The 23,401-nt window shown below is 45.1% G+C and overlaps 1 protein-coding gene across 1 annotated transcript; it reads right to left on the bottom strand.

Moving 5' to 3' along the window:
* Positions 1-19,620: 19,620 nt before the first annotated feature.
* On the bottom strand, positions 19,621-23,383 carry LOC119440447 (uncharacterized). The gene is made up of 3 exons (XM_049661053.1): positions 23,174-23,383; positions 21,896-22,729; positions 19,621-20,004 (listed from the first exon to the last, which is right to left on the bottom strand). Exons 1-3 carry the CDS (start codon positions 23,342-23,344, stop codon positions 19,621-19,623), a joined length of 1,389 nt encoding a protein of 462 aa, XP_049517010.1. The 5' UTR covers positions 23,345-23,383.
* Positions 23,384-23,401: the final 18 nt, after the last annotated feature.

A 23,401-nucleotide genomic window follows, 5' to 3' on the forward strand; every position in this document is an offset into this window, starting at 1 on the left:
GCCAGCCGTATACTAAATATATCCGAGATTACAACAAAGCAAACTTTCCCGAAATTAACAATCAACTTGAATCCTTCTTTGTAGACTTCCATCAATTAGCCTCTTCCAGAACAGTTGGGCAAAACTGGTTACTTTATAAACACAAACTTCTGTCTCTTATTGATGCTTATGTTCCTCTTGTGCGTATTCGTGGTGATGCCAGCAGGCCCTGGTACTCGAACAGCCTTAGAAAACTATCTAGAAAAAAAAAGCGCATTTTCCGCGAACTCAAACGACGTAACAATCCGCAAAAACGGGAAAAATACTTTACCGTACTTCGGGAATACACAAGTTTGCTGAGGCAATCTAAACGCAAATATTTCCACCAGGATCTGCTGGGCATTCTGCGTGATAACCCTCGCAAATTCTGGAACTCTTTATCACTTAAACGTACTTCATGTCACGGTATCGCGTTGATCAACCCAGATGGGTCACCTGTCCCAGGGGATCAGAGTCCCGATGTCATGAACTCTTATTTTTGCTCGGTACACACTCATGAACCTCCTACCAATATTCCTACCTTGCCAGCTACTCATTACTCAGAAATGCCGGTAGTTATTATAACTACTCAAGGTATCTCGAATTTAATCGACAACTTTAAACTTTCCATTGCGCCAGGCCCAGATGGCATAACGGCTAAAGCCTTAAAAGGCACCAAATCGCAATCTAGCCGCTTCCTACAATTGATTTTTACTCAATCCATCGCCCATTCCACTACTCCGAGTGACTGGAAGATCAGCCATGTCGTACCTATACACAAAACCGGTAGCCGTTCCAACCCATGTAACTATCGCCCTATATCCTTAACCTGCATACCTTGTAAACTTCTAGAGCATATATTGTATTCCAACATTTCATCTCATCTAGACAAGCATTCATTTTTCTTTCCCAATCAGCATGGATTTAGACGAGGTCGCTCATGTGAAACACAACTGTTCGAATTCACCACAGACCTTCACCTTCACCTTGACTCCCGTTTTCAAACTGATGTTATCTATCTTGACTTTGCAAAAGCGTTCGATCGTGTCGCCCATCGTCGTCTAACAGCGAAACTTGCTTGCCTTAAACTTGACCCCCTTGTATTGTCCTGGATTGAATGCTTTCTTAAAACCGCTCACAGTTCACTGTCATCGATAACTATAAGTCGTCAAGTAGTCCAGTTTTGTCAGGTGTTCCACAGGGCTCCGTGCTTGGTCCACTTCTGTTTCTAATTTTTATAAATGACCTCCCTAACAGCATTCATTCGTCAATCCGGTTATTCGCTGATGACTGTCCTGTATCGGCGCATATCCTCTCAGAATGACCAACTAATACTCCAGGAAGACTTAAACAAAATAGTAAATTGGTGCTCGCTTTGGCTTATGTCCCTCAACATTTCTAAATGCCAGTACATGTGTGTAACTCGCAAGCGGCAAATCATTAACCACCAGTATTCTATTAACTCTTCCGCCCTCACTCAAGTTGACTCTTACCGTTACCTCGGTGTTACAATCACTAATCAACTTACGTGGTGTGCGCACATAACGAATCTTATAAAGGACTGCTCCAAATCACTTGGCCTCCTTAAAAGATCGATTTTTCTTTCTCCTGTTCCCGTACGTAAGCTCGCATATGAAACGTTTATTCGGACAAAACTTGAGTATGCCTCCGCAATTTGGAATCCCCACCAGTCTTACCTTATTAACTCGCTTGAAGCAGTGCAGAATCGCGCGGCACGGTTTATTGCTTCAAACTACGACTGGCATGTGAGTATAAGTGGCATTAAGTCATCCCTCACCATCCCTAGTCTAATACTTCGTAGGAAGATTTCACAACTTTACCTTTTCCACAAACTGTATTATAACTTCCCACACCTTAGGAACACATTTTTACTTCCACCCAACCGCACTTCTCACCGTCTGTTCAACAACCTGGGTCTACAACGCTTACACGGGACCTCTAATTCATTCAACAGATCTTTCTTACCTACCGCTATTGAATTATGGAACGCGCTACCCGATGACATAGTACATGAGCGTGATTCAGATAAATTTAGGCACCTATTGTCATGTTACTTAAACCCTTAACTTACCACCACTGCGCTGTTACCCTACTTTCTCCCTTTTGTACTGTTCTGTTGTACTGCCGGTTGTGCTGCCTCTTTTACTGCCGATTGTGCTACCAGTTTTGTTTTTGTTTGTTTGCGATTGTTTGGGTAACTAGTCATTTGTATCATTGCTTACCACTGAACCATTGTATAATAATGACTGTAGTTTTTATTGATGCCTTTCCCCCCCCCTTATGTAATACCCTGAAAGGGGTCTTTAAGGGACAATAAATGATGATGAAATTATCATTCGGCTCATGCAATCATTCATAATCAGTCAGATCACATACATAGCAGCCTTCCACAATTGGTTTGCAGCTGAAAAGACCAAAATTAATATCCTTATAAAAAAGGCATACAAACTATCACTAGGGATTCTAATCAGTACGAGCACAGATCTCTTCCTAAAGTAAGGACTCTACAACACACTGGACGAACTCATAGAAGCGCAACAAACATCCCAGGTGGAACGACTAACGAAAACCAAAACAGGACGGCATATACTACGCAAGCTAGGAATGAAAAACCACAATCATTACGGGGAAAAGAGGACGATGACGAGAGAAATTCGGGACAAACTCCTAGTAACAAATGTAGCCAAGAACATGCATCCAGTTTACAACAAGGGCAGACACAGTTGTAGAGCAGAGAAAATGATTCGAAGCTATGGACCAGACGACAGAGCAGCGTTCGTAGACGCGGCTGAATACCTACACAGAAATAGCTACGTGGCAGTAGTCGTAGATCACAACAAAAAACCCTTACAAGCGTGCCAGTTAATATCAAACATTCCGAGACCGCAGAGGAGGTAGCCATTGCACAAGCGTTGGTCTCCACGAATGCTCAATACATAACTAGCGATTCTCAAGCGGCCATTTGAAACTATGCTAAGGGTAGGACCTCTCTTGAGGCGTGGCACATCATCATAGTCAACAAAGCAAGATTCTATAACACAGAGAAGAACGGCAGACAATTGCTTTGGTTCCCAGCGCATACGACCCCAGCCATTCACGCAATCAACCACAACGAGGTAGCACACCGCGAAGCTCGAGGTCTTACTCGCCGAGCTGAGCAAGCAGTGACTTCCATTGGTCAATGGAACGCGGAGGGGGAGATCTAGAGAGAAAAAGACAGATTAACAAGATTTAGCGATATTAGAAAATTCTATCAAAATGAGAGGCGAATATTACCACCGCCTCACACTAAACTGAACACAGCTGAGTCCGTTGCTTGGAGGCGATTACAAACAGAAACCTATGTGAGTCCCGTGCAGTTAAAGACTTTCCACCCCGAGATATACGCCAGCGATATATGCAAGCTATGCATGTCAGCTGCTAGAGCCACCCTTGAATACATGTTGTGGGGATGTAAAATATATCAAGAAAAAATGGCAGTGTCCCCGCAAAATCTACGGGCGTGGTGGTCGGGCACGCTGCTCAGCTGAGAACTCCAAGACCAACTTTGGGCTGTCCAGCGAGCCATGGATGCCGTGCGGCAGCAACAGCTCCCAGTGGCCATCTAGGCGGCCCGAGGCCCGGGCCTCCCAATTGCCGGATTTCCAATAAAGTTATGTCGCTCGCTCGGTTATATGCGATCTATTTTACGATGTGCATGAAATGAAAGCGCATATGTATACTTATACAAATTTCTTCCTTTGATACGCATGCAGTTGTGCTTTAGAATGCAGAAGAAGAAGAACAATAACTTTATTGAAAGTCCGCCGACTTTTTCCGGGATTTGGGCGAATATCGCTGCCTAGGCATCGGCCACGAGCTCTTGAGCACTGGCGGCTTCCTCGGCCCGCTGGACGGCCCAGAGTTGGTCTTCGAAGGCGGAGCTGAGCAGCGTAGTCTCCCAGCGCGTTCGGTTCGAGGCTACGTCCCCATCTGGAAACCCCCCTTCCTTGTTCGCACTCCCATAACTTGTGTTCCCGGGTGCATATTTAGAATATGCAGTAGGTACAACGCATGGCAACCGCAGAGCCACGCTATTGGCTTACAAGTCTGCGCGACGCTGTGATGTCACTCCTAGCAACGGCGCCAAGAGACTACTCTCGTTCTCAGTGCTTTATCGCCGCGGCTCCCTTCTTCCACAACGCCGCGGCTGGCTTGCGTTCGGAGCGATCGGACTGTTTTTCTCCAAGTGTTTTGTTTTTAACCGCTGTACGCACGTGTTCTGCGGCTAGTGTCGCCCCGGGACTTTTTTTTTCCTCCAGCTGTGCGCTCGTGGATGTTCGGACGGTTTTTTTCTTTTCTTTTTCTTTTCCTTTTTTTTCTGTTTTTTTTTTCTTTACGGCTGTACGCACGTGTTCTGCATCACCAGCGCCCTTCGTCTCTTGTTGTGGGTTGTGGCTGGCCCACAGAAATAGATGACGCCTACCCCGAAACTGGCGAAACCGCGTGGATACGCGCTTCGACGCCCCACGCCCTCGCGTTTCCTAGAGCGCGACTTTGCGTGTCCCAACCACCGAAGTGCCCTCGCTGCCCTGCCGACTGATATAATCGGGACCTACACGCGTGCGGGAGCTTACGCTGCGAGGATCGCTGCGTGAAATCCATGCCCACAAGATCGGAACCTGTGAGATAGATGTGCCAATTTCTTCACCTTACAACGAACTCTCTCGGGTTTTATTGTGTTTTTCTGGCTTTCTCCATGTCCCGATACTCTTTATGTAAGGTACTTTGGAGTTCCAGTTGCACAATGTAAGTTTTATGACGTAATTGGTGTGCATGGTAAATATACCTTTAAAAAGTGCTATGCAATATGCAATTTTCTACAACGAAAATGACATCGCAACAGCAACTACCACATACAAGAATATATTCAGTGTTCATTCTGTTGCCGCTGCCTGCTGTGCTAAAAACTTGTGGGCTCCCAGTCAACTTCGAGAATAACTATGAAATTCCATGTTGAATATCATTAGCTGTTCTTTTATCACTAACAACATTAAAACCTACCACTACTTCAGCGACCCAGTTTGATAAGTGCAAAAATTGAAAATTGTTCTTAAGTTTTTTGCAAGTTACTCAGCAGCGCCTAATATAGTTATGCTTTCAATTAATCAATTCTGTGTTTATTCAAAAATAAGATTGGCCAACTTTTTTAATTTGTCTTGAGTGTCATTTTTTAATGTGGAATAACATTTTTGATGTGAAATGTGCAGTATGATCTTAACTTGGTCCACATTGTGCTGTGACATTGTTGGTTATGAATGGCACTATGCACTGTTTAGGTAATGCATGTTCTGCGAGTAATCTGCAGTGACATAATGCTTCACAATTGTTGTTCTTTACTTGAGTTTAGCCCACCGCCACAGCAAGCGACATATGAGGTATGCTAATTGTGGTCTGATAACCCATCACAGACATCTGTTGGGTATTTATAAGTGTGCAACAAAAAAATTTTCGATTCAATAAATTGAATTTTAAAAAGAACCAGCCATTAGTACATGTGGAAAAAAAAGTATGTTGAAGATTATGTGCCTAAGTTGCATCGAGCATAATAACCAGCGATTCCTTCTGGATGGTCCCAAGTTTCATTGAAAGCTAGTCTATATTGCCACACAAGTTTTGTTCACTTCGACCTGAGACGCCTTATCACATTTCTGTTCCCGCACTCAGTGTGTACACGGTAGTATATTGTTAACGCAACTTGTATGTCACAGGCACTTGTAGAGAAACGGGCCTGTCATATCACACTGTGTACATGTGAAACAATCACAGCAGCAGCTTCTTGATTTGGCACTGTTATTTTATTTATTTATAAAAATATTTAAGGCCGTAGGGCTCAAGCAGAGGGTTGATTCAAATAAGGCACAATACAATAACAAACAGTCAAAAGAGTACAGAAATAAAAGTAAATGGTTAAATGTATCACATTCATTACTGCAATAATGCTCTAATCTAGAGTTGACCATGATGCTACTATAAATAGGGGCCACATGTCAAGCACAGCATTTGATTCAATCACTAATGAGTGTACTTGTGCCGTCACTGTTGCCACCAAAGTATGCTTTACTTCAAATGACACAGGTTCGCCCAAATAATTTGTTGTTGGGCTACGAACTGTCTTGCTCTCTGCCTCATCATCTGCACATCACAGCTATTTTTGACAGTATCTGGAAAGTTGAAATCCCTGGCAGGGGGGGGGGGGTTACAATCCCTTGATGAATTGGGCAAATGATTCTTTAATTTTTGTAAATTGTCGGGTTTAGCATTAGGAGGCCCGTAGGTTCCAGCTATAATGATCGAACTACATGATTAAATCAAGCTTACAGAATAAACTGTCATGATTGGTGTTACCAGCCAAGTTTGGCCATTTCAATCTCTCAAGCATGGTCCATAGATCGCATGGTGATTGTGTCTACAAAATGTTACGCACATGCACAACGAGGAAACAGTAGAAAATTTGAATGAAAGCACACGCTACTTTTTCTTCAGCCTTGATCGGCGAACGACTCAAGCCCTCGCAGCAGGTCGGGGCTTGTGTCACTATGCGTGTCATTCATTCCTCAGCCAATCACTGCGAGGCAAAGCAGCACTGAAATTTATGAGGTTACCCATCAGTGGCAAGGCTGCAGCATGCCGTGCAGTGCAAACAGCGTTCAAGTGATTTGTAGGACTCGGTATGGGGGAGGCCAGGGGAGAGTTGCAGCTCACCAACACTCGCCGAGGCACTGAAAGAGAGCCTGTGCTTGGGTGAGAGTAGTGTGCTCCTCGCACGGTTGTTTCGCATGATTGGACCATCTTGTATCTCTATTACTCCTATACCCACATTAAAACATTATTGCGGTAGAACACTCACTGGATGGCGCTTTACAGCCACCAACAGATTACAGAAATTTTCTTCCAAGCCTGCTCTGGAGCTTTTTAATAGCAGCCATTGGTATTAAAGGCAATGAAATTTTACGAAGATTTGCATGCCTCTACCTGCAGCAAGTAAATCCTTATGGTAGCAAATGTTAGTGTAACAAAGATGCAATCTGCTATTGTCACTAATTGATCAGAGTAATCGCATGTTTCAGTTGATGGTGGATCAAACGATAACTGCACACGTCCAAGCTTCTATTTGTTGCATATTCTTTGAACATTATAACTAACAAGGCAGAACTGTTTCTTCGTGAATCACATATTTTGCTCCCAAAACTTCATTTGCCGGCAGTTTTGGCTCTACTGACAATATTGCGTCAACGAACTCTGCAATTGTTTTGGTGATCTCAGATATATGAACACTCTTGTTCACGTGCAGCCTGTCATGGAAAATTTTAGCTCGTTAAATTTATTTCTTTGCTTCGCTCAGCTTTTTCCTTATGTAGTGTTACCTGAAATAGTCATGCGATATTGACACATATACTTGTTTATCTGTCTTCGGTGACCGCTTTCACCGGCTAACATTATTGCGCAGTGCAAGACACACATACAGACACCCGAGTTTAGTAACCTGAAGCATTTCTTCAGAATAGCCAGCTCCTTGTCTACCTGATAATTACAGGTGTAGCCCAATTTTCATGAAACTTTCTAATTCTATTGCATCCATTTGGCTTTGTGCACAGCCGCTGCAAACTTAGGTTCACAAATTCACTGAAAGTCCTTGTCCTTAAGAACTGCTATTGTTTCGCTCGTATCTTCTTCACTGGTATTATTTTTTTGTACATGGAGTTTAAGAAGGTACTTAAAACATGACATATCCCCTGCTTTTGCACATATTCTACAGATTACTAAAAACATTGCCCTCTAATGATGCAGCTGGCATTCAGCATGAAGAATTTTGCTGTCCATCCATTATGTAGAGAGAGAGAGAGATTTTAATGAAGAGAAGGGAGGAGAGGTCGGCCTGGAGAGCGTGTCTCTAGCCTGCTACTCCTCACTGGGGTAAGGGGAAGTGGGAGATAGAGAGAGGTAGGTGACAGGTGATTATGATATCGTACAATGAGAAATCCATTATGTAAAAACTGATACTAGCTTCCTTTTTCAGTGGATTGATGGCCTAGGTACTGAAATGATCTATTTCTTAAATATTTGTAGTGAATACCCTGTACGACAGGGCTCTATGCATGCTCTGTCATGTTTCACATGCCTGGATGGTGTTCATTAGTTCTTGCTGGTTTGGTTCATTGGATGCGTAATCATACTGTTTCCATGAATAAATCTTTGTTGGGAGTCAGCATGTTTACATTATTGATTTGTGTAATTTCTCTGGCCTCTGGTACAAGAATTTGCAAGCTTCTTTATATTAATGAAATGACAGCACATATTCAAGTGTACATAAAAAATTTTGTCAACTGATGTGGCATTTGGTACTACAAATTTTTCAGCATTCAGACACATGCTTAGTTGGATAGTAGAGTCATTCTTCAGTGTTACATTTTCATTGATGGTCGAAAGCAAACATTGGGATAATGAGAAGGCAGTGGCTTTATTACACCACGACACCATTATATCGCTGTTGAGTGCTTCTGCAGCATCGAAACTTTTGGGTGGTCTATCTAGTGGATACATATATTTATTTATTCGTGATACCCTTAAGTACCCTGAAGTGAGGGTATTGCATAAGGGGGGGCAATAACAAAAAGATTAACGAAAGGCAAAATTTACGCAATGCAAACAGAAGCAAAAGTTTGTAAGAAAGGAAGGCAATGGCCTTCCCCAGCAAGGGGGAAAAATAGTAAAAAAACTATGTACAAGATTAGGACAATAAAGCAGACGAAGGTTGTGGAAAATGCCGAGATCAGTTTTTATGACATTATGATGTGACAAGCTCTTCCAGTTGATAATGGTATGGGGGATGAAGGATCATGCATAATTTGGTGTACTGCATGGGGTACGTTTCACTTTGAAAGGTGGATCGCGTTGTGTACAAAAAGCTGGTGATGGCTAAAAGAAATCCTCGTGTAAGGATATTGCAATAACGTTTGTGGACTAGGCAGATAAAGTTAGACAAACCTTTAAGTTAATTCTAACTGAATATTCTGAACACTATATAGAAACAAGTACTTATAGGATCAACACCTGACAGGCATGAGAGATAATGCACTCCTGGAGGTGCACGTAAAACATAGTCAAATTAAAGGTCAACATTGTAGCCTTGGGGTCGCAGCCAGAGTACAGATAGTGACCCTGTGGTGACAGCTGAGCTTCTTTTTTCATGCTTGCAGTCTGTAGCTTTACATTGATCATGCCCTCCTTAAGCTTGTGTCTGAAAGAGAAGCAAAGTATGTATCAGAAATGCAGAGAACATACTCAAAGGCAAATAACACTAACATAAAACAACAAAAGAAATGTCATTAGGATATTGACAGCCAAGTGCGAAATACATGAAAATGTACCTTGCTTGGATTCGTGCACTTGCTGAAGAACCTTTACTGGAGAGCTCCTGTTAGCAAAATTTCAGCTTTGCATACGTGTGATGTCCACTGCCAGCTTGCTTAATGCCAGGCTGCAAAGGAAGTCGTTGATTACTGAAAGAAAATAGCAGTGAGCTGAGTTAGACTCGAATAGTAAGTACTACTGGCACCTCGGGTATATCTGTCCGATTCTTCAAATATTCTACTCTACTGCAAGAATCAGTGCTAACGGCTCCCCTTTTGAGGATAAGTTATCCAGAGTGAGAAGTAAGCTAGATTATTTGGCAGTCACTCATAGGAAATATAGTTATGTCAGCATGCACACAATAAATTTCAAGGTTTTAGGTAGGTTTGGTTTATTTCACTAAGCTACACTGCAATAGACCTATGAATTGAAGCTTCACAGGGCAGGTGGTAACTGGCTGGCGGTTCTACTCACTAAAGCATTTCTAGGATAACCAGTACTAAATTCTTTCATTCTTCGTGCGGCTGAAGTGCCGATGACTGGTCCTACAGACGAGGACAGCGAGTATCGGGAACCTAGCGTGTACTTTTATAAACTGTTTCGTACCCTAGATTCCGCCTAACCGCTAGGCAAGCAGCAACGCCCAAGCAGACACTCACCATAATGTCCTTCCACAGACTTGAAGCAGTTGCAATCCGGAACCGCGTACGATGCAGACCGCGTCCCGCACGACTGAAAATATCTACTTCTACGCTACCGAATCCGTCACTTCAAACAAGCGAACTACCGTGAGAAATCATAGCTATCATAGCGCAAAAGAGTCATGAACCAAGAAGCCGCGTGAAAAAACGACGAACCGCTAAAATTTTGAACCGCGAGGGCATGAGTCAAATGGGAGCTCGATGATGCTGAGCATTAATTTGCGTTTACAATTGCTAAACAGACGTAGTACTTAAAATTACTATACATGATTGAGAATAATTATTTCCGACCTTTTTTTATCATGTAAGAAAAGCGTTATAAGGTGGGAGAAAGTTTGTTGGTCAAAATTGCACTTATTACGGCGCCTCTAGCGGGAGATAGTGTGCTCACTGGGAAGTAGAACAGGAGTGGAAGTACTATGCTTGTTTTTTTGCAGGCTTCAACACTCCGATAACCTCATGCAAAGTTTTGGAAACATTTTACAACCTATAGGTTGAGAATAAATTCATGTTGCTTTGTATAAATATATTTTTGTTTTATTTAGAACTGCGTTTATGGTTGTTGCTATTAACTGCAAACGTTCTAAAATGCATTGCGGGCATTACCATCATCATCGACATCATCCATCGACAAGTGCGCGTTGCACGAAGTTTCTAGTTTAGCTTGGGAGAGACATTTATGTTGTTTTCTTTTTGTACAAATTTAGAGTTATTTCGTGATTGAGAAAGGGCAACGTGTGTCTGCTGAGCGGTTATTTAGAGCGAGTACAAAAATAAGCATATGTTTCTATGTGTGAGCTGGTGGCAGAGAACGGAGAGCCGAGACCAACTACGAAACGTAGCAGCAAGTTCGTGAGTGTTACTGTGATGAACTGACTTTAGTTCTTTTTTGTGGCTAACGCAAACCGCACGTGAAGGCTACAGGGTGCGTCGACCTCGCGCATGTTGTACGTGTATGTTAGACTAAACTTAGACTTATTTGCAGAGCTTATGCCAGTTCTGACCGAACTGAGCTGTAAGGGGTGTGCAAACAGCAAACGCTTTTTATAAGAAATTTAATTGACATTAAAAATAAAAGGTGTTAACTTATATAGGCAATACAATGTTGCGGGCTACATTACATTGCCCTGAAATATGAGGGCTAGTTGCTCACCTAACTAAACCATTATTTGTTCACAAAATTATTGCAGTTGGAATAATTGTGGGCAGTTCATTATTTTGTATAACTGTTGCAGCTGTGGTTGAAATATAACTTTGGTACTGCTTAATATGATACTGTGACTTGTGTATGCGGTTTACACAGCTGTTTTCTCAAATAAAGTTTTAGCATTGCTTTGACCTTGCTGTCAGCTCAAGAGAGGTTTTCACCGGGAACATCATATGAAAACTTGGTTTTTATTCATGTGCCATATTAGCTTGGAGAGTTTTCAAAACTACTCTACCGAGTAGCTTTCACTGCATAGGCACAGGAGATACAGATGTCAACAAAGGCATGCAAACGTCTTGACAAAAACATCAGTTGGACAAGCTAGTAAAAGCCACAATAGCGCTGATACTGCTGTGAAGTTTACAGCTTGCGACACGAAGTTTCAGAAAGTCATTTCAGCTACTTGAAAAAAGTTAAAACGGGAAGTCACAATAAGAAATTTTGTGCCCGCACTAAAGCGAGGCACACTCATTTCAGTGGCGAAAAAGCTATGTTCCAGCAGTATTAGTAGCACAAAACATTTATTAAAAACGGAACGAGCATTGAAGCTAGTTGAGCTTCTTCGCTTGCTGCAGGTAGGCTCCTTAGTCGCTGGTCGTGCGGATCCGAGTTGGTCAGCACTGCTTCCCACTGGTCAGGGGTTGGGCTGAGAATGGACGGAAGGTTGGGTGGGGTATGTGCGCATGGCTACACTGAGTGATATAAGGAGGCGCATTCATCACAGCAAGGACATCTATATGAGTATAAAGTGGGATGGGTGGCATCGTATAGATCTAAGATGGGGATAAGTATTAGTCTGAAGTCTTCACCAGGCCACAGCCTCTTCAGGAGCAAGTCTTATGTGTGGGGGTGGTAGGGTACAGTGAGTCAAGCGATAGTGCTGTAGGAGATGAGTATAGGGTAGTGGTAAAGGCTCCATTTAAGTCTCAGCCAGGGTCTCAATTTGCAGTGCTCGGTTGGCTTGCGCTCGGGCTATGATGACAGGTTCCTTGGGTGTGAGTCATTACACTTAGGCAGAGCCTCATTTCAGGAAAGACGAAGCCATTTTTTCCCCAAAACCAACGTAATATTCATTGCAAGAAAAAGAAAATAAGAGAACACTAAACAGCAGACAGAAAGTACAAAAAAATAATAGAACTTGCCACGTGAGAAGTTCAAACTACTCTCGATCTAGAACTAAGAAAGACATACTCAAATCATCGAAAGTCTTAGTTACTCGGACAGTGGTTTGACAGCATGCACTGGTGCTTGTGTTGACGGCGGTAGTGGCTTGATGGGCAGTGGCACACGAGAGACGCGGGCGCACAGTAGAGCCAGTCCTGGGCGGTGGGGTCCAAGGCCATCGAAGTGCGACCGCTACAGCTGAGCAGCGCACGTACTGGTTTCTTGGCTCGTGGTTCTGCCCTGGCGCATCTCACCAGCATCGCTCAAGGCCTCTGGTCACCCCAGGTGACCTCTGCTCTCCACACGGTGGCTCAGGATCAGCAACAGGAGCTCAGGATCAACACCAGGAGCAGGAACGCCAACAGCAGCAGGAATAGCAGAGCCCTATGCTCGGCGGATCTCTCCAGGGACAGCCAGGGTCATCCTGGTTCTGTCGAGGCTCTCGGGTTCGAGTCTGGACCCCGGCGACATTGACACCAGCGATGTTCGAACCCCTATCTCCGAGCGTTCCAGTCTGTCCCCTTCTTTCTCCTCGTACCTGTGGTTTCGTGCCCACCACTAATTGGTTGATCCTCTCTCTCTCGTCCGGCCGCTCGTGCCACCGCCCTCCAACATCGTCTTCCTTGTTGGCCACTCGATGGTGTCAGGAGCTGCTGCTCCTCCGCAGTGTTTTGTTGCTCTCCACTCACTCATGACATGGGCGCAGGCCCGTGTCAGTGTGCAGTGAGGTGGTGTCCGCAAGTTGTCGATGATGTTGTGATAGTGGTTGTACAGTTGTCAAGGAGGCCCTCGATATAGTCATGTGTGCGTGATTTGCAGTTGGTGTTGCTTAGATTCTCTAGAATGGTATGGTGTGCCACATGGTCAAAAACTTCCTTGAGCTCCAAGGCAAGAATGGCTTTTGAGCTATCAGGTGTGACATGGTCGAGGACTTCTTCCTTCAGTTGAAGTAGAATATCTTGGGTGGGAAGATTGGGTCGGAAACCAAACATCATGTCTGGGAGGAGATGCTGGTCCTGTATGTGATGTTCAACTCTTTCGTGGACAATATGCTCAAAGAGTTTTCCCGGACAGGATCTCGGTGATATGGGGTGCCATAGGTTGCTGAGACAGAGCGTTTTATCCGGTATGGGCAATTAACGTGATCTCGGCATTCTTCCATTCTGCTACCCATCTTCCAATGTTTGTTAACAAGGTTAAGTGTGACCTGCAGGGAGTAGTCGTCTAGGTTCCGGAGGATTTTATTAGTGATTCAGTCGCGACTAGGTGTCGTGTTGCGAGTAAGTTAAGAGCTTGCACAAGTTCAGGTGAAATGATTGGCTGATGTAGTGTCTCATTTGGAGACCCCGTACATTCGAGAGGGGTTTCAACAGGTGTGCCTAGATCTCTGATGTACTTTAAGATCTTGAAGGAGTTGGTCGTTAGTTCCAGGATAGTTGTAAAGAATTCACTTCATGGTGTGCTTGTTTTGGGTGGCATCAAGAAAGTGCCGGCGAATATGCCATGTTTTGGCTGTGCCAAGTGTACCTTGTATAGCATTGCACATCTGACCACAGTTCTTTTGTGCGAGTTGATCGGCGTATTTCTCAGCGGCTGCGGTGAGGGCTGCAATGTGGACTTCCAGCATCTGTTGTATTTCTGTCTGCGCCATCTCATGGCGAGGCTGTGTCGGGCTTCCCAAAGGTGCAGGAGGTGTGGATCAATTGTTGGGTTGTCCGTGGTGAGTACTATGTTTTTGGAGTGTTTATCAATTGTCACTTGGATACCACTCAGCCATTCCTCAAGGTTCTCGATGACGCTAAAACCAGTGGTCAGATGATCTTGTCTGAAGGCAATCCAGTCTGTTAGCTTGATGGTGCGGATTTTTCGACGCAGGAAGTTTCTTCTATGGATTGTGGTATGATGCAGTGATCGCCACCTAGTGTCTCATTTGTGTTTCACCATTCGGCTTGCGGGAGTTGGTAGGATAGTGTGAAGTCAAGACATGTCTCGATGCTGCTGCCCACTCTTGTAAGGTGTCGAGAATCCATGCGGATGGTGAGCTGATGTTGCTGTATCACATTATATTGTCACGGGGATTGGACTTGCCGGACCGCTTGCGAGAAAGGACGAACAAGTGTCCGCGTCTAGTGCCGCTACGTCGCATTCATCAAACGCAGACACGTTGGCCACTGAGATGCCTTGCGGGAGAGCTTGGGTCGAGTGGCTGAAGTTGAGAAGCGGAAGCTGGACGTGGTTGTCGACAACAGTCACGAGGGTGTGTGGCACAGCAATATTTCTGGTCAACAGTACTTCAACTAGTGGAGACACTATGTAGTCGCTGTCTGGAACTGGTGATGCCGTCGTCAAGGCAACACACGTGGCGGCTTGCGGTGCCAACCGAACATAATCGACAGAGCATAAGCGGTGTGCCGGTAGATCTGGAACACCCGCCAGTTGAGGAAGCTCAAGTTGAAGGACGCCAGTTGCACAGTCAATGAGAGCAGCATGGGCCGAGAAGAAATAGAGTCCGAGAATGACGTCATTGGGGCATTGCTCGAGAACTGTAAACAAAACAGATATATGGTGACCGGCGATGGTGATGTGAGCTGTGCACATTCCGATGACTGCGGGGGTAAGTAATTTCTTAAGGCAACGACGAAGGTGGTTACTCATCACTGATATTTGTGCCCCAGTATCGACGAGTGCGGGAACAGTTAAGCCGTCAACGTCAAAGTCGATCAAGTTTCGTCGCATCGGCAATATGAGGAGAGGATTTGATGTGGAAGTCGAAGATGCAGCGTCACCTCTAAGAGCTGCATCCCTTAGTTTCCCTGTTGAAGGTTGAGCGGCAATGTCGGACGTCGTCGTAGAGGTGAAGGAGACGATGGTCGGCGCGCTGGCGGCGAACGGTTGGTGACCTCGGGGCGACGAGGAACGGCTGTGCGGCGTAGGGGTGGCATCGACGTTGTACAGCTCAAAAGGCTGGAAGCGGTGGTAGCTGTCAGTGTTGTATGGCTGGTATGGCTGAGCGGGCTGAAAATGGCGGTAGTTGTCGGTGCGGCTAGCAGTGTCATCCCGGGTTAACGGCGACACCCAACGGTTGTTGCAATGGTGCACGACGTGACCGATACGGCGGCAGTGGAAGCAAGTTGGCCGATCATCTGCCGTCCACCATTCAGCCAGATTACGAGAGCGCGGATAAAACCGTTGTTCCTGGGGCGGTGATCTTGGGCGAGGCGGCGACCAAGGGCGAAAGTCAGTTGTCCGAGACTGAGCAACGGTGCAGACGGCGAAACGCAAGTTGCCGAGTTCCTCCCGCACAATGGACTGGACCATGGAAACAGCCAGCACGTGAAAATCGCCGTGGCCGTTGTTGGGGAGAGCAGGAGCAATAGCTTCGATTTCCCGACGGACGATTCGTGTAATTTCCGATGGTGGCGATGACTGCAGACGAGAGGCCTGTCCGTCTTCGCATGATGACGTCGGGGCTGTGTTCGGTAGCCGAGCGAATGACCTCGCAATACGCCAGCTTTTGGCCTGCTCAAAACGCCGGCATTCTTCAATAATTGCGTCGACGGTCGCACAATTTCGGCACAGTAATTGGTTGAACGCATCGTCTGCGAATCCCTTTAGTACGTGACCAACATTGTCCGACTCCGTCATGTCCATTTCCACTTTACGGCAAAGAGCCAAGACGGCGCAGGTGGCGTGGTCGTGGTCTCGTCTGTCATAATGATGACCCCGACTCGACGACCACTGCGGAGCTCCGTTGTACAGCACTTCTGGTACCCAGCACCTCCACCAAATTGTCACGGGGATTCGCAAGTACACGGGAGAGAAAATATTTATAGGCTGCTGCTACCAGAGAATGGCTGACACCATCTCACGAGGCATATCCCATCTTCTTCCTCTTCGCGTAGCACAGCGGCCCTTTAATGGCAGGCTAATACGCAATGCCTCGTAACAATATAGTGTTGTATCTTTAGGCGTATTTCTGGTGCAGCCCCATGCTGCACGCGTGGCGTGGAAGCCACCTAGTTTGAGTAGTCCATTACGGCCTTCTAGCTGTTTGGTCTGTTCAATAAGGCGGTCGAAGTTCTCTTTCAAAAATGTGTAGATGTTGAGTACGTTGAAGCTGGTGTCACTGCGGTCTCTAGGGGCAATCTCAATAAGGACATGGTCGGTGCCAGAGTCCGTAAAAGTATGGTTGATGGTTGTCAGGTGTGTACTCGTCAGAATCTGTGTCAGGTGCATACTCAAACTCCCTTATCTCAGTGCAAAGCTCTTGTACAATGTTTGCAAGGGCCTGCTCTGTCGGGGTGGGGCTAGTATGCATATGCATTAATTGATGGAGGTGTGGGACGTTTTGGGGGTTGTGGGAAGCAGCATTCTGCGCAGCTCACCTGTGGTTCCCTTGATGCGGTAATCTTGCAGGCTGGTCTGATTCGAGATTCCGATCTACGTCTCATAGCTGATCTCGATCTTGATTGAGAATGATGACTAGTTTTTGGTGTAGTATCAGACGTAGGTCCATATTTGGATTGATGCGTTGACTGAGAGCAGGAGCGAGTCCTTCGAGGTTGGTCTTGTTGGGGTCGATGGGGCAACGGGGGTGGTGGTGAGGGTCTTTGAGGACACATTCGGAAGTCGTCGGATGGTTTCCTTGACACAGAGAACACTTCACTGTGCACTTGGGTTTGGGGACGAGGTTGAGAGTGCCACATATTGAGCAGATGGAGGTGTCGAAAGGTAGCAAAAGGTGCAGCTTGCTCAGTGCCCCATGAAAATTCAAATGTCCGTCAGGAGGTGCGAGAGGGAACAAGCTGTGTCTGCAAAGTTCGTAACGAAGCATTGAAAATAAGAATAAAGGCTGAGAAACCTTCGAATCTCCTTAGAAAACCTGGCATAGGGAAGTCTTGAATAACATGAAGCTTGTCACGGTCAAGTGGAATTCCTTTAGCACTGACAAGGTGGCAAAGCACAGTTATTTGACAACACGCGAAATGGCACTTGGTAGAGTTCATTTGAAGGCCAGCATGACAAAAAAAGGCACATGAAGTGGCACCAGCATGTGGGAGAAAAGACTGCAACATCATCAAGGTAGCAAAAGGCAAATGCACCACTTGTTGCTGCAAAAGGAGAGAGTGCGTCATCCATTCAAACATAGCAGAGGCGTTATGCAGGTCAAAGGGCATGAATTTAGACTGGTAAAGGCTGTAGGGTGGTTCAGAAACCACAGCGCGCAAGGGCACAGCAGCAATATTCTTTGGCCTCTAGCACCAGGTGAAGTAGTTGGGAACAATACACAGTAGACTACCATTAATTCAACTCCAGTTAATTCAGTTCCAACCGAAAGTTCCGGCTTGTGCCTATGCATGCTTATGGGCCCAAGCTTTCGTTATTTTTACGCTAAAATTTGACTTTGCTGGATAATTTGAACTTGACCAGTGAGCAAGCGCGCACCTCACTCCTATGGTAACCTCAATAACGACCCCTTAGCAGCAGTGTCTTGGCAAAGCTTAGGGGAGAGTGAATGCGTTGAACTGGTCACGAAACTTCTCCATCACGCAATGGGGAGCTTCATATGCTGCCAACAGTGACTGTGTGGTGGCACCAAAGATTCAGAGAGGCCACGATGAGGGGACACTTGGCAAGCGGCGCAGCTATTGGCTGGTGTGTTTGTGTTCAGACCTATGGTGTTCAGTCGTCAGGCTATGTTTTTTATTTTATTTTAACAGCTTGGCTTACCGTTAGCTGGGACACAATATATTCATTCGTGTTTAAAGTGTGGTGAAATGAGCTTCTAAAGTTGAAATGCACAAGTGCCAGTTGTTCCAAGTCAATTTTGAGGCTGTGTCAAACTTCCTCAGAGAATGTTAGGCCTAACTCAGCAGAAAAGTTCATGCACCCACTAACGACAGACCTGCTTTTGTAGTTCAGTTCTAGCCATAGTGATTTGAAGCGTTGTAAGGTGTGCACACAAGCAGGAAGTGGGGACACTGCAGAGCCAACATCAGTACATCACCGTTGTCGATCGAAGGCTGTCAGTCGCACTCGCCGGCGCTTTCACTAACGAAATGTGACTCCATATAGTGGTAGCCCTGCATGTATTGTTGACGACCTATAGAGGAGGTTGTAATATTCTTATGCTGATGCATTTGTTTGCCTCTTATGCCAAATGGGCAACAAGTAACAACCCCCACAATGCTGCAGCGTACTTCATTGAGCCATGCGAGTGTACAGCAGGCACCAACATTTTCAAAAAAAGCTAAGCGCTCTTACTGAGCACTTATATTTACAGAGTTTCCTTTAACAATACTTCATCAGGCACACTGCATGCAGGATGAAGAGTTATAAAAAAAGCAAAAATTAGCTATCATTAGCACCCACTGTCTCCCATTCACTGTTTTCAAAGGGGGCCTCTGACGTCGCCGGTCGCTCATATCACGCAGCTCGTCTTGTAAGTCTGATGCAATGATGCTCATATTTGCAAATTAGCATGTCTTGTAATTCTTCATCACAATTTCGTGTCAGAGCTATGCAGCTTATATGATGCTTGAAGTGAACAACAGCCAACTGTGGCCATGTGTGCCAATGTGAACAAATACACCGCTCGCATAAATCTGTATTCAAACGCGAAAACTTTTGCACCATCTAACTGTTTCTTGCCACGAATATGCTAAATATGTTTTTGAGAATGAGTACCAAAAAATAGCAAGCAATTCAGCGCCAAAAATTCCACGACAGCCGCGTCGTCACAGGGAGCCGTTGTGTCACTGCAGTGTGGCAACAAAATCGTCTGACTTGTCTGCTTATGACTCCACTCCTGCCAACACAGCTGTTGCAGATCAGCAGACCAAAACTGACATTATGTCGGCCTATTGCTATCAGGCCTAAACTATTCTAAACTGCCAAATCAAGCTGACAACACCCGCCATTGTAGCCTCCTCATTTTCAGTGGCACTCTGAGCAGCAGCTGCTGTCCCTATAGCAAACTTGTCCAGAAGTTTCGTGACCAGCAGAAAAGTATTATCACAAGCTCTGCCTCAGGTGACGAACACATCGGTTGCACACATATTTAGAGCTCAAAAGAAAGAGCGAGTGAATATGAGAAATTAACCAAAACAAGTTGCATCAATGTCCATAGCCATGCAACTTCACATGTGGAATGTTATCATCTACACTCTGCTGCAGCACATGACGCCGCTTCTTTGCTCGCTTAGGTGAAGGGCCACTTGGTGGTCGTCCCGCTGCTACTCGCTTGGAGCCTCTTGTCACTCCTGGACGTCGTCTTGAAGTTGCTGTGGGCTGCACTTTAATACAACGCCCACGCCTTAACTCGAGGCCTAAAGCAGCATCCATAGCCATCATGGCCCCAATACCACGCTTCTGCTCTTGCAATCTCTTTAGGCGTTTAGTGCCACTGAGCAGGTGCCTTCTGTACGTTTCGTTGCCTTTCTCCTCAGCATGAATCTGCCGCATCTGCTCAAAGAGAGCTTCAAGGTTGTTGTCCACATCCTGCAACAATCATCATTTTGTTAGATATTGTTGGAAAAATTAGGTTTTCAGCAAATTACGACAGAGTATCTCCTAAGGAAGGGTCCTCCAGTATAAACTGCAGTACCCTTCCATGAACCCCGATATATTTTTAGATCAAAATCAACTCCATAATTTAAAGACAAAGGGAGTCACACAAAGCTTCATATCGAAAATTGTCAAAGTATATAACATAAAAAGAGTTGTACGCATTCAGTAAAGCAATAAATGGGGCTAGTTGGTGTATACTCGTTTTTTTTTGCATTGTTGAACATGTTAAATCAAAGAAATGCAAAATGAAAGGACAAAGCACAGACAAACACCTGTCCGTATTTGTTTATGAACACATGTATGTACATGGTGATATGCCTGGGATATAGGATGTAGCTAGACCATTATGTGATGACGTGATAGGCCATTACGGCATAGACCACCGCCACCTGCCTATCTCTGCTAATTCTATCTCCGCTTCTGTGAGCGTGATTGAGGCAGTGCTTATGCACTTGTCGGTGGCCATGAACTTGCAGCAATATTTGAGGGAACTAACATAATAACCTGTTTAGATACGAAGATGGCTATGTAGGCTATATGAAGCAAGAACAAAAAGAACCAATAAGTGATACAAAAACTGTGCTACAGAAATTGTGCTATATTGTTGTGCTGAAGGCATGCATGCATATGATGTCCTTTGCAATAGGCCGCAAAGGCAATCCAAAGTTGGATTGCTCTGCAAATTTGAAAATAATTTTAAGTAGATGAAATAGGGCCAGATTGGGCAGTCAAGAGCCTTTCTGTGTGACGTAGATTGAGGGAGGTCAACGAGGCTTGCATGCAAGGCGTGCTGGTCTTGCAAGCGTGGGGAACGAAAGTGACGAATAACACACTGATTAGTGACCATGTCAAACCACTGGCACCGTGTCTCCAGATGGCAACAGTGGTTGCACATCACTTATATCATGGAACCAGTGGGTGACCACGTTCATTTACTATCTGGACATTTTACTATTTAGGATGCGCATGTGCCAGTTGCACAAATGCATGCTCCTAAAACAGTCTATTCTTGATTTGTGGTGCTATCTAGCAGGAAAAACGAACGTGTACGCATGGTTTCCGAGATGGTGTGCACAGTGCCTGCACGACGCTTTGCGCAGCAGCTCGTAGGTCATGAAGGATGCCTCCAGTTGCGGAGCTTCCGTTCAGGCACCTGATGCATTGTGCTGATACAAAGGGCACCTACAGCTACGTCACAGCACAATGTGGCCGGTAAGAAACCCCAGCCTAAAGAGACAGTTGCACATGATTAATTAAATTCATTTGTGCTAAGTCAGCGCAGCTCTCAGGCGTGCCATTTTGAAGAAATGACAGTGTGTAGAAGAACATGCCCATAGAATTTCATAGAGATTCGCCGACCTCAAGAAATCGTTGCAGTCACCCTTTAAGCACAACTGCCGCAGCTAGTAAATTTAGTGGCAACACTTGTTAAAGAGACTGCATGAAGTTCATGAAAAAAATCTACACTAGTGAACAGGGGTGTGTTCTAGCTTGCAGAAGCTTAAACAATGTGGGAAAATTCGAACTTCCCTTTTAAACAAATTGTAAATCACTCCATTTTAAATACACACACACACACACAAGGCGGCAGCTATCATGCACATTGGTCCAAACTGCTTTATATACAGTTTGCCTGGTATAGGTGCATCATTATAATGTATACCGGCTTATAATGATTCACACAATTAAGGCACTGGCATGCTAGTCAACTCTGCCCAAATGTTACAAACTACATGAGTAGAATGTCATATGCTTGACTACTTTCAGTCAGCCAGTTACATGTTTTTTACTTGACACGATTTGCTGCTATATATCTTTATACCCACTTTTGATTAACCTGAGCATGGAAAGTGGCACACACCTGGCTGTCTTGCTGCTCGAGGCCTGATGTTGGACACACTTCTCGTCCAAGGACAGCTGGAGGGTCTGCTCTCTCTTCACTCTCGTTTGCATTAGCAGGACACATTTCTTGTTGAAGTGCTGGGCCATGCTCACTTTGCACTTCGTTGGTGTCGCAGAAGTTTGAAAAAAACTCTATGCCTGGGCACAAATCTCCGAGGGCCAGTCTTCCCAGTTCATGGCGGTCAGTTATTGTCAGTGCTGGGCAGTTCGGAAAAATACCACCAAAATGTTTGTGTACAAGCGCCTGGTGCTTGCAGAAGGCACCTGTGCAACCAGCTCGGCATGTACACGTGCCTATATCTCCGCACACATCATAAATTTCGCCGTTCTTTTGGAAGCTTGGCACCAAAAAGCAGTTGTCCCCAAGTGAGACGACTGATGCCTGAGCTCCTTCTGGTGTTTTCTTCAGAAGGCTGTCGTAGAGCAGCTGGTGTGTGGGGACACGGTTGTGCGCGTGCTTTAAAATTCTGCTCTTGAAGTAGAGCTCCCATACTTCTGATATTGACTCCACTAGAGCCACAGCATTAAATGCTTTTGTTCTTGAAAGAACAATATCTTTCAAAATCCGAATGGAAGCCTCTGCAAAATTATTGGTGTTGTGGCCACGTGTTGTGAGCTTGCTACGAAACAACAGCACCCACTCTTCTTTCCGGTCCAAAAAGGCTTCCACACGTGATAGATATGATGTGTGGGAACTCTCTCGGAAGTTTTTGATAGCACTCTCCAGCTTTTCAGTGCTGTCAGCATACATGATCTGAAAGAAATCAATGCAGCAATTCATTCAAGAAGCTATAGTATTATCCATTTCATGTTGTTTCAAAATGCTTAGGGAAAACTGGAATATCTCAGTGCACTTTTAGTCAGAGTGAATAAAAAAATTCTGTTAGCTCTCCAGTGCCGGTGACTAGCATTAGTAAAAGACACTTTTATGAAGCTTCCACCTGCTTTTAATTAGTTGCATCTCTTTAATGCTTCGACATTTATGCCAGCATTAGTAAAAGACATACTTCTGTGAAGCTTCCACCAGCTTTTAATTAGTTGCAGCTCTTTAATGCTTTGACAATTATGCCAGCAGCCAACTTATCACCTGTGATCGGTGACAAATGGTAAAGCTCTGCGCACTATCAACGGTGAAGCACATACTACCAAAACTTGTCCTAGTACCGTATGAGTGCAAAACTGCTTCTGGGGCACACACCTGCCGGAATGCTGACATGAGACTTTTTCTCTGCTCTTTTCCGATGTTGTTGCGAGCTGCCGTGAGCCACCTCCACTCTGCTTGTGCAACATGAAAAAAGCAAAGCAGCTGTGTCCCCTGGGGCCAAACAGCTTGCAGGGCTGCTTTTTCTGCGGCAGAATTGTCCGTCATGAAGGCTTGAGGATACTACAAATAGAGCAACAGCGCATTTAGAACAGTCAACTAAGA

This window comes from Dermacentor silvarum, chromosome 1, assembly GCF_013339745.2.
Source record: "Dermacentor silvarum isolate Dsil-2018 chromosome 1, BIME_Dsil_1.4, whole genome shotgun sequence".
NCBI classification, from domain to species: domain Eukaryota; kingdom Metazoa; phylum Arthropoda; class Arachnida; order Ixodida; family Ixodidae; genus Dermacentor; species Dermacentor silvarum.

What these genes read in the sequence shown, in the direction of transcription:
- LOC119440447 (XM_049661053.1), bottom strand. Translation starts at nt 23,344, where the DNA reads ATGACGGACAATTCTGCCGCAGAAAAAGCAGCCCTGCAAGCTGTTTGG. An exon ending in TCATGTCAGCATTCCGGCAG is followed by an intron (nt 22,730 to 23,173) that starts GTGTGTGCCCCA and finishes GATTTCTTTCAG; the next exon opens with ATCATGTATGCTGACAGCAC. An exon ending in CTCAGGTTAATCAAAAGTGG is followed by an intron (nt 20,005 to 21,895) that starts GTATAAAGATAT and finishes TGATTGTTGCAG; the next exon opens with GATGTGGACAACAACCTTGA.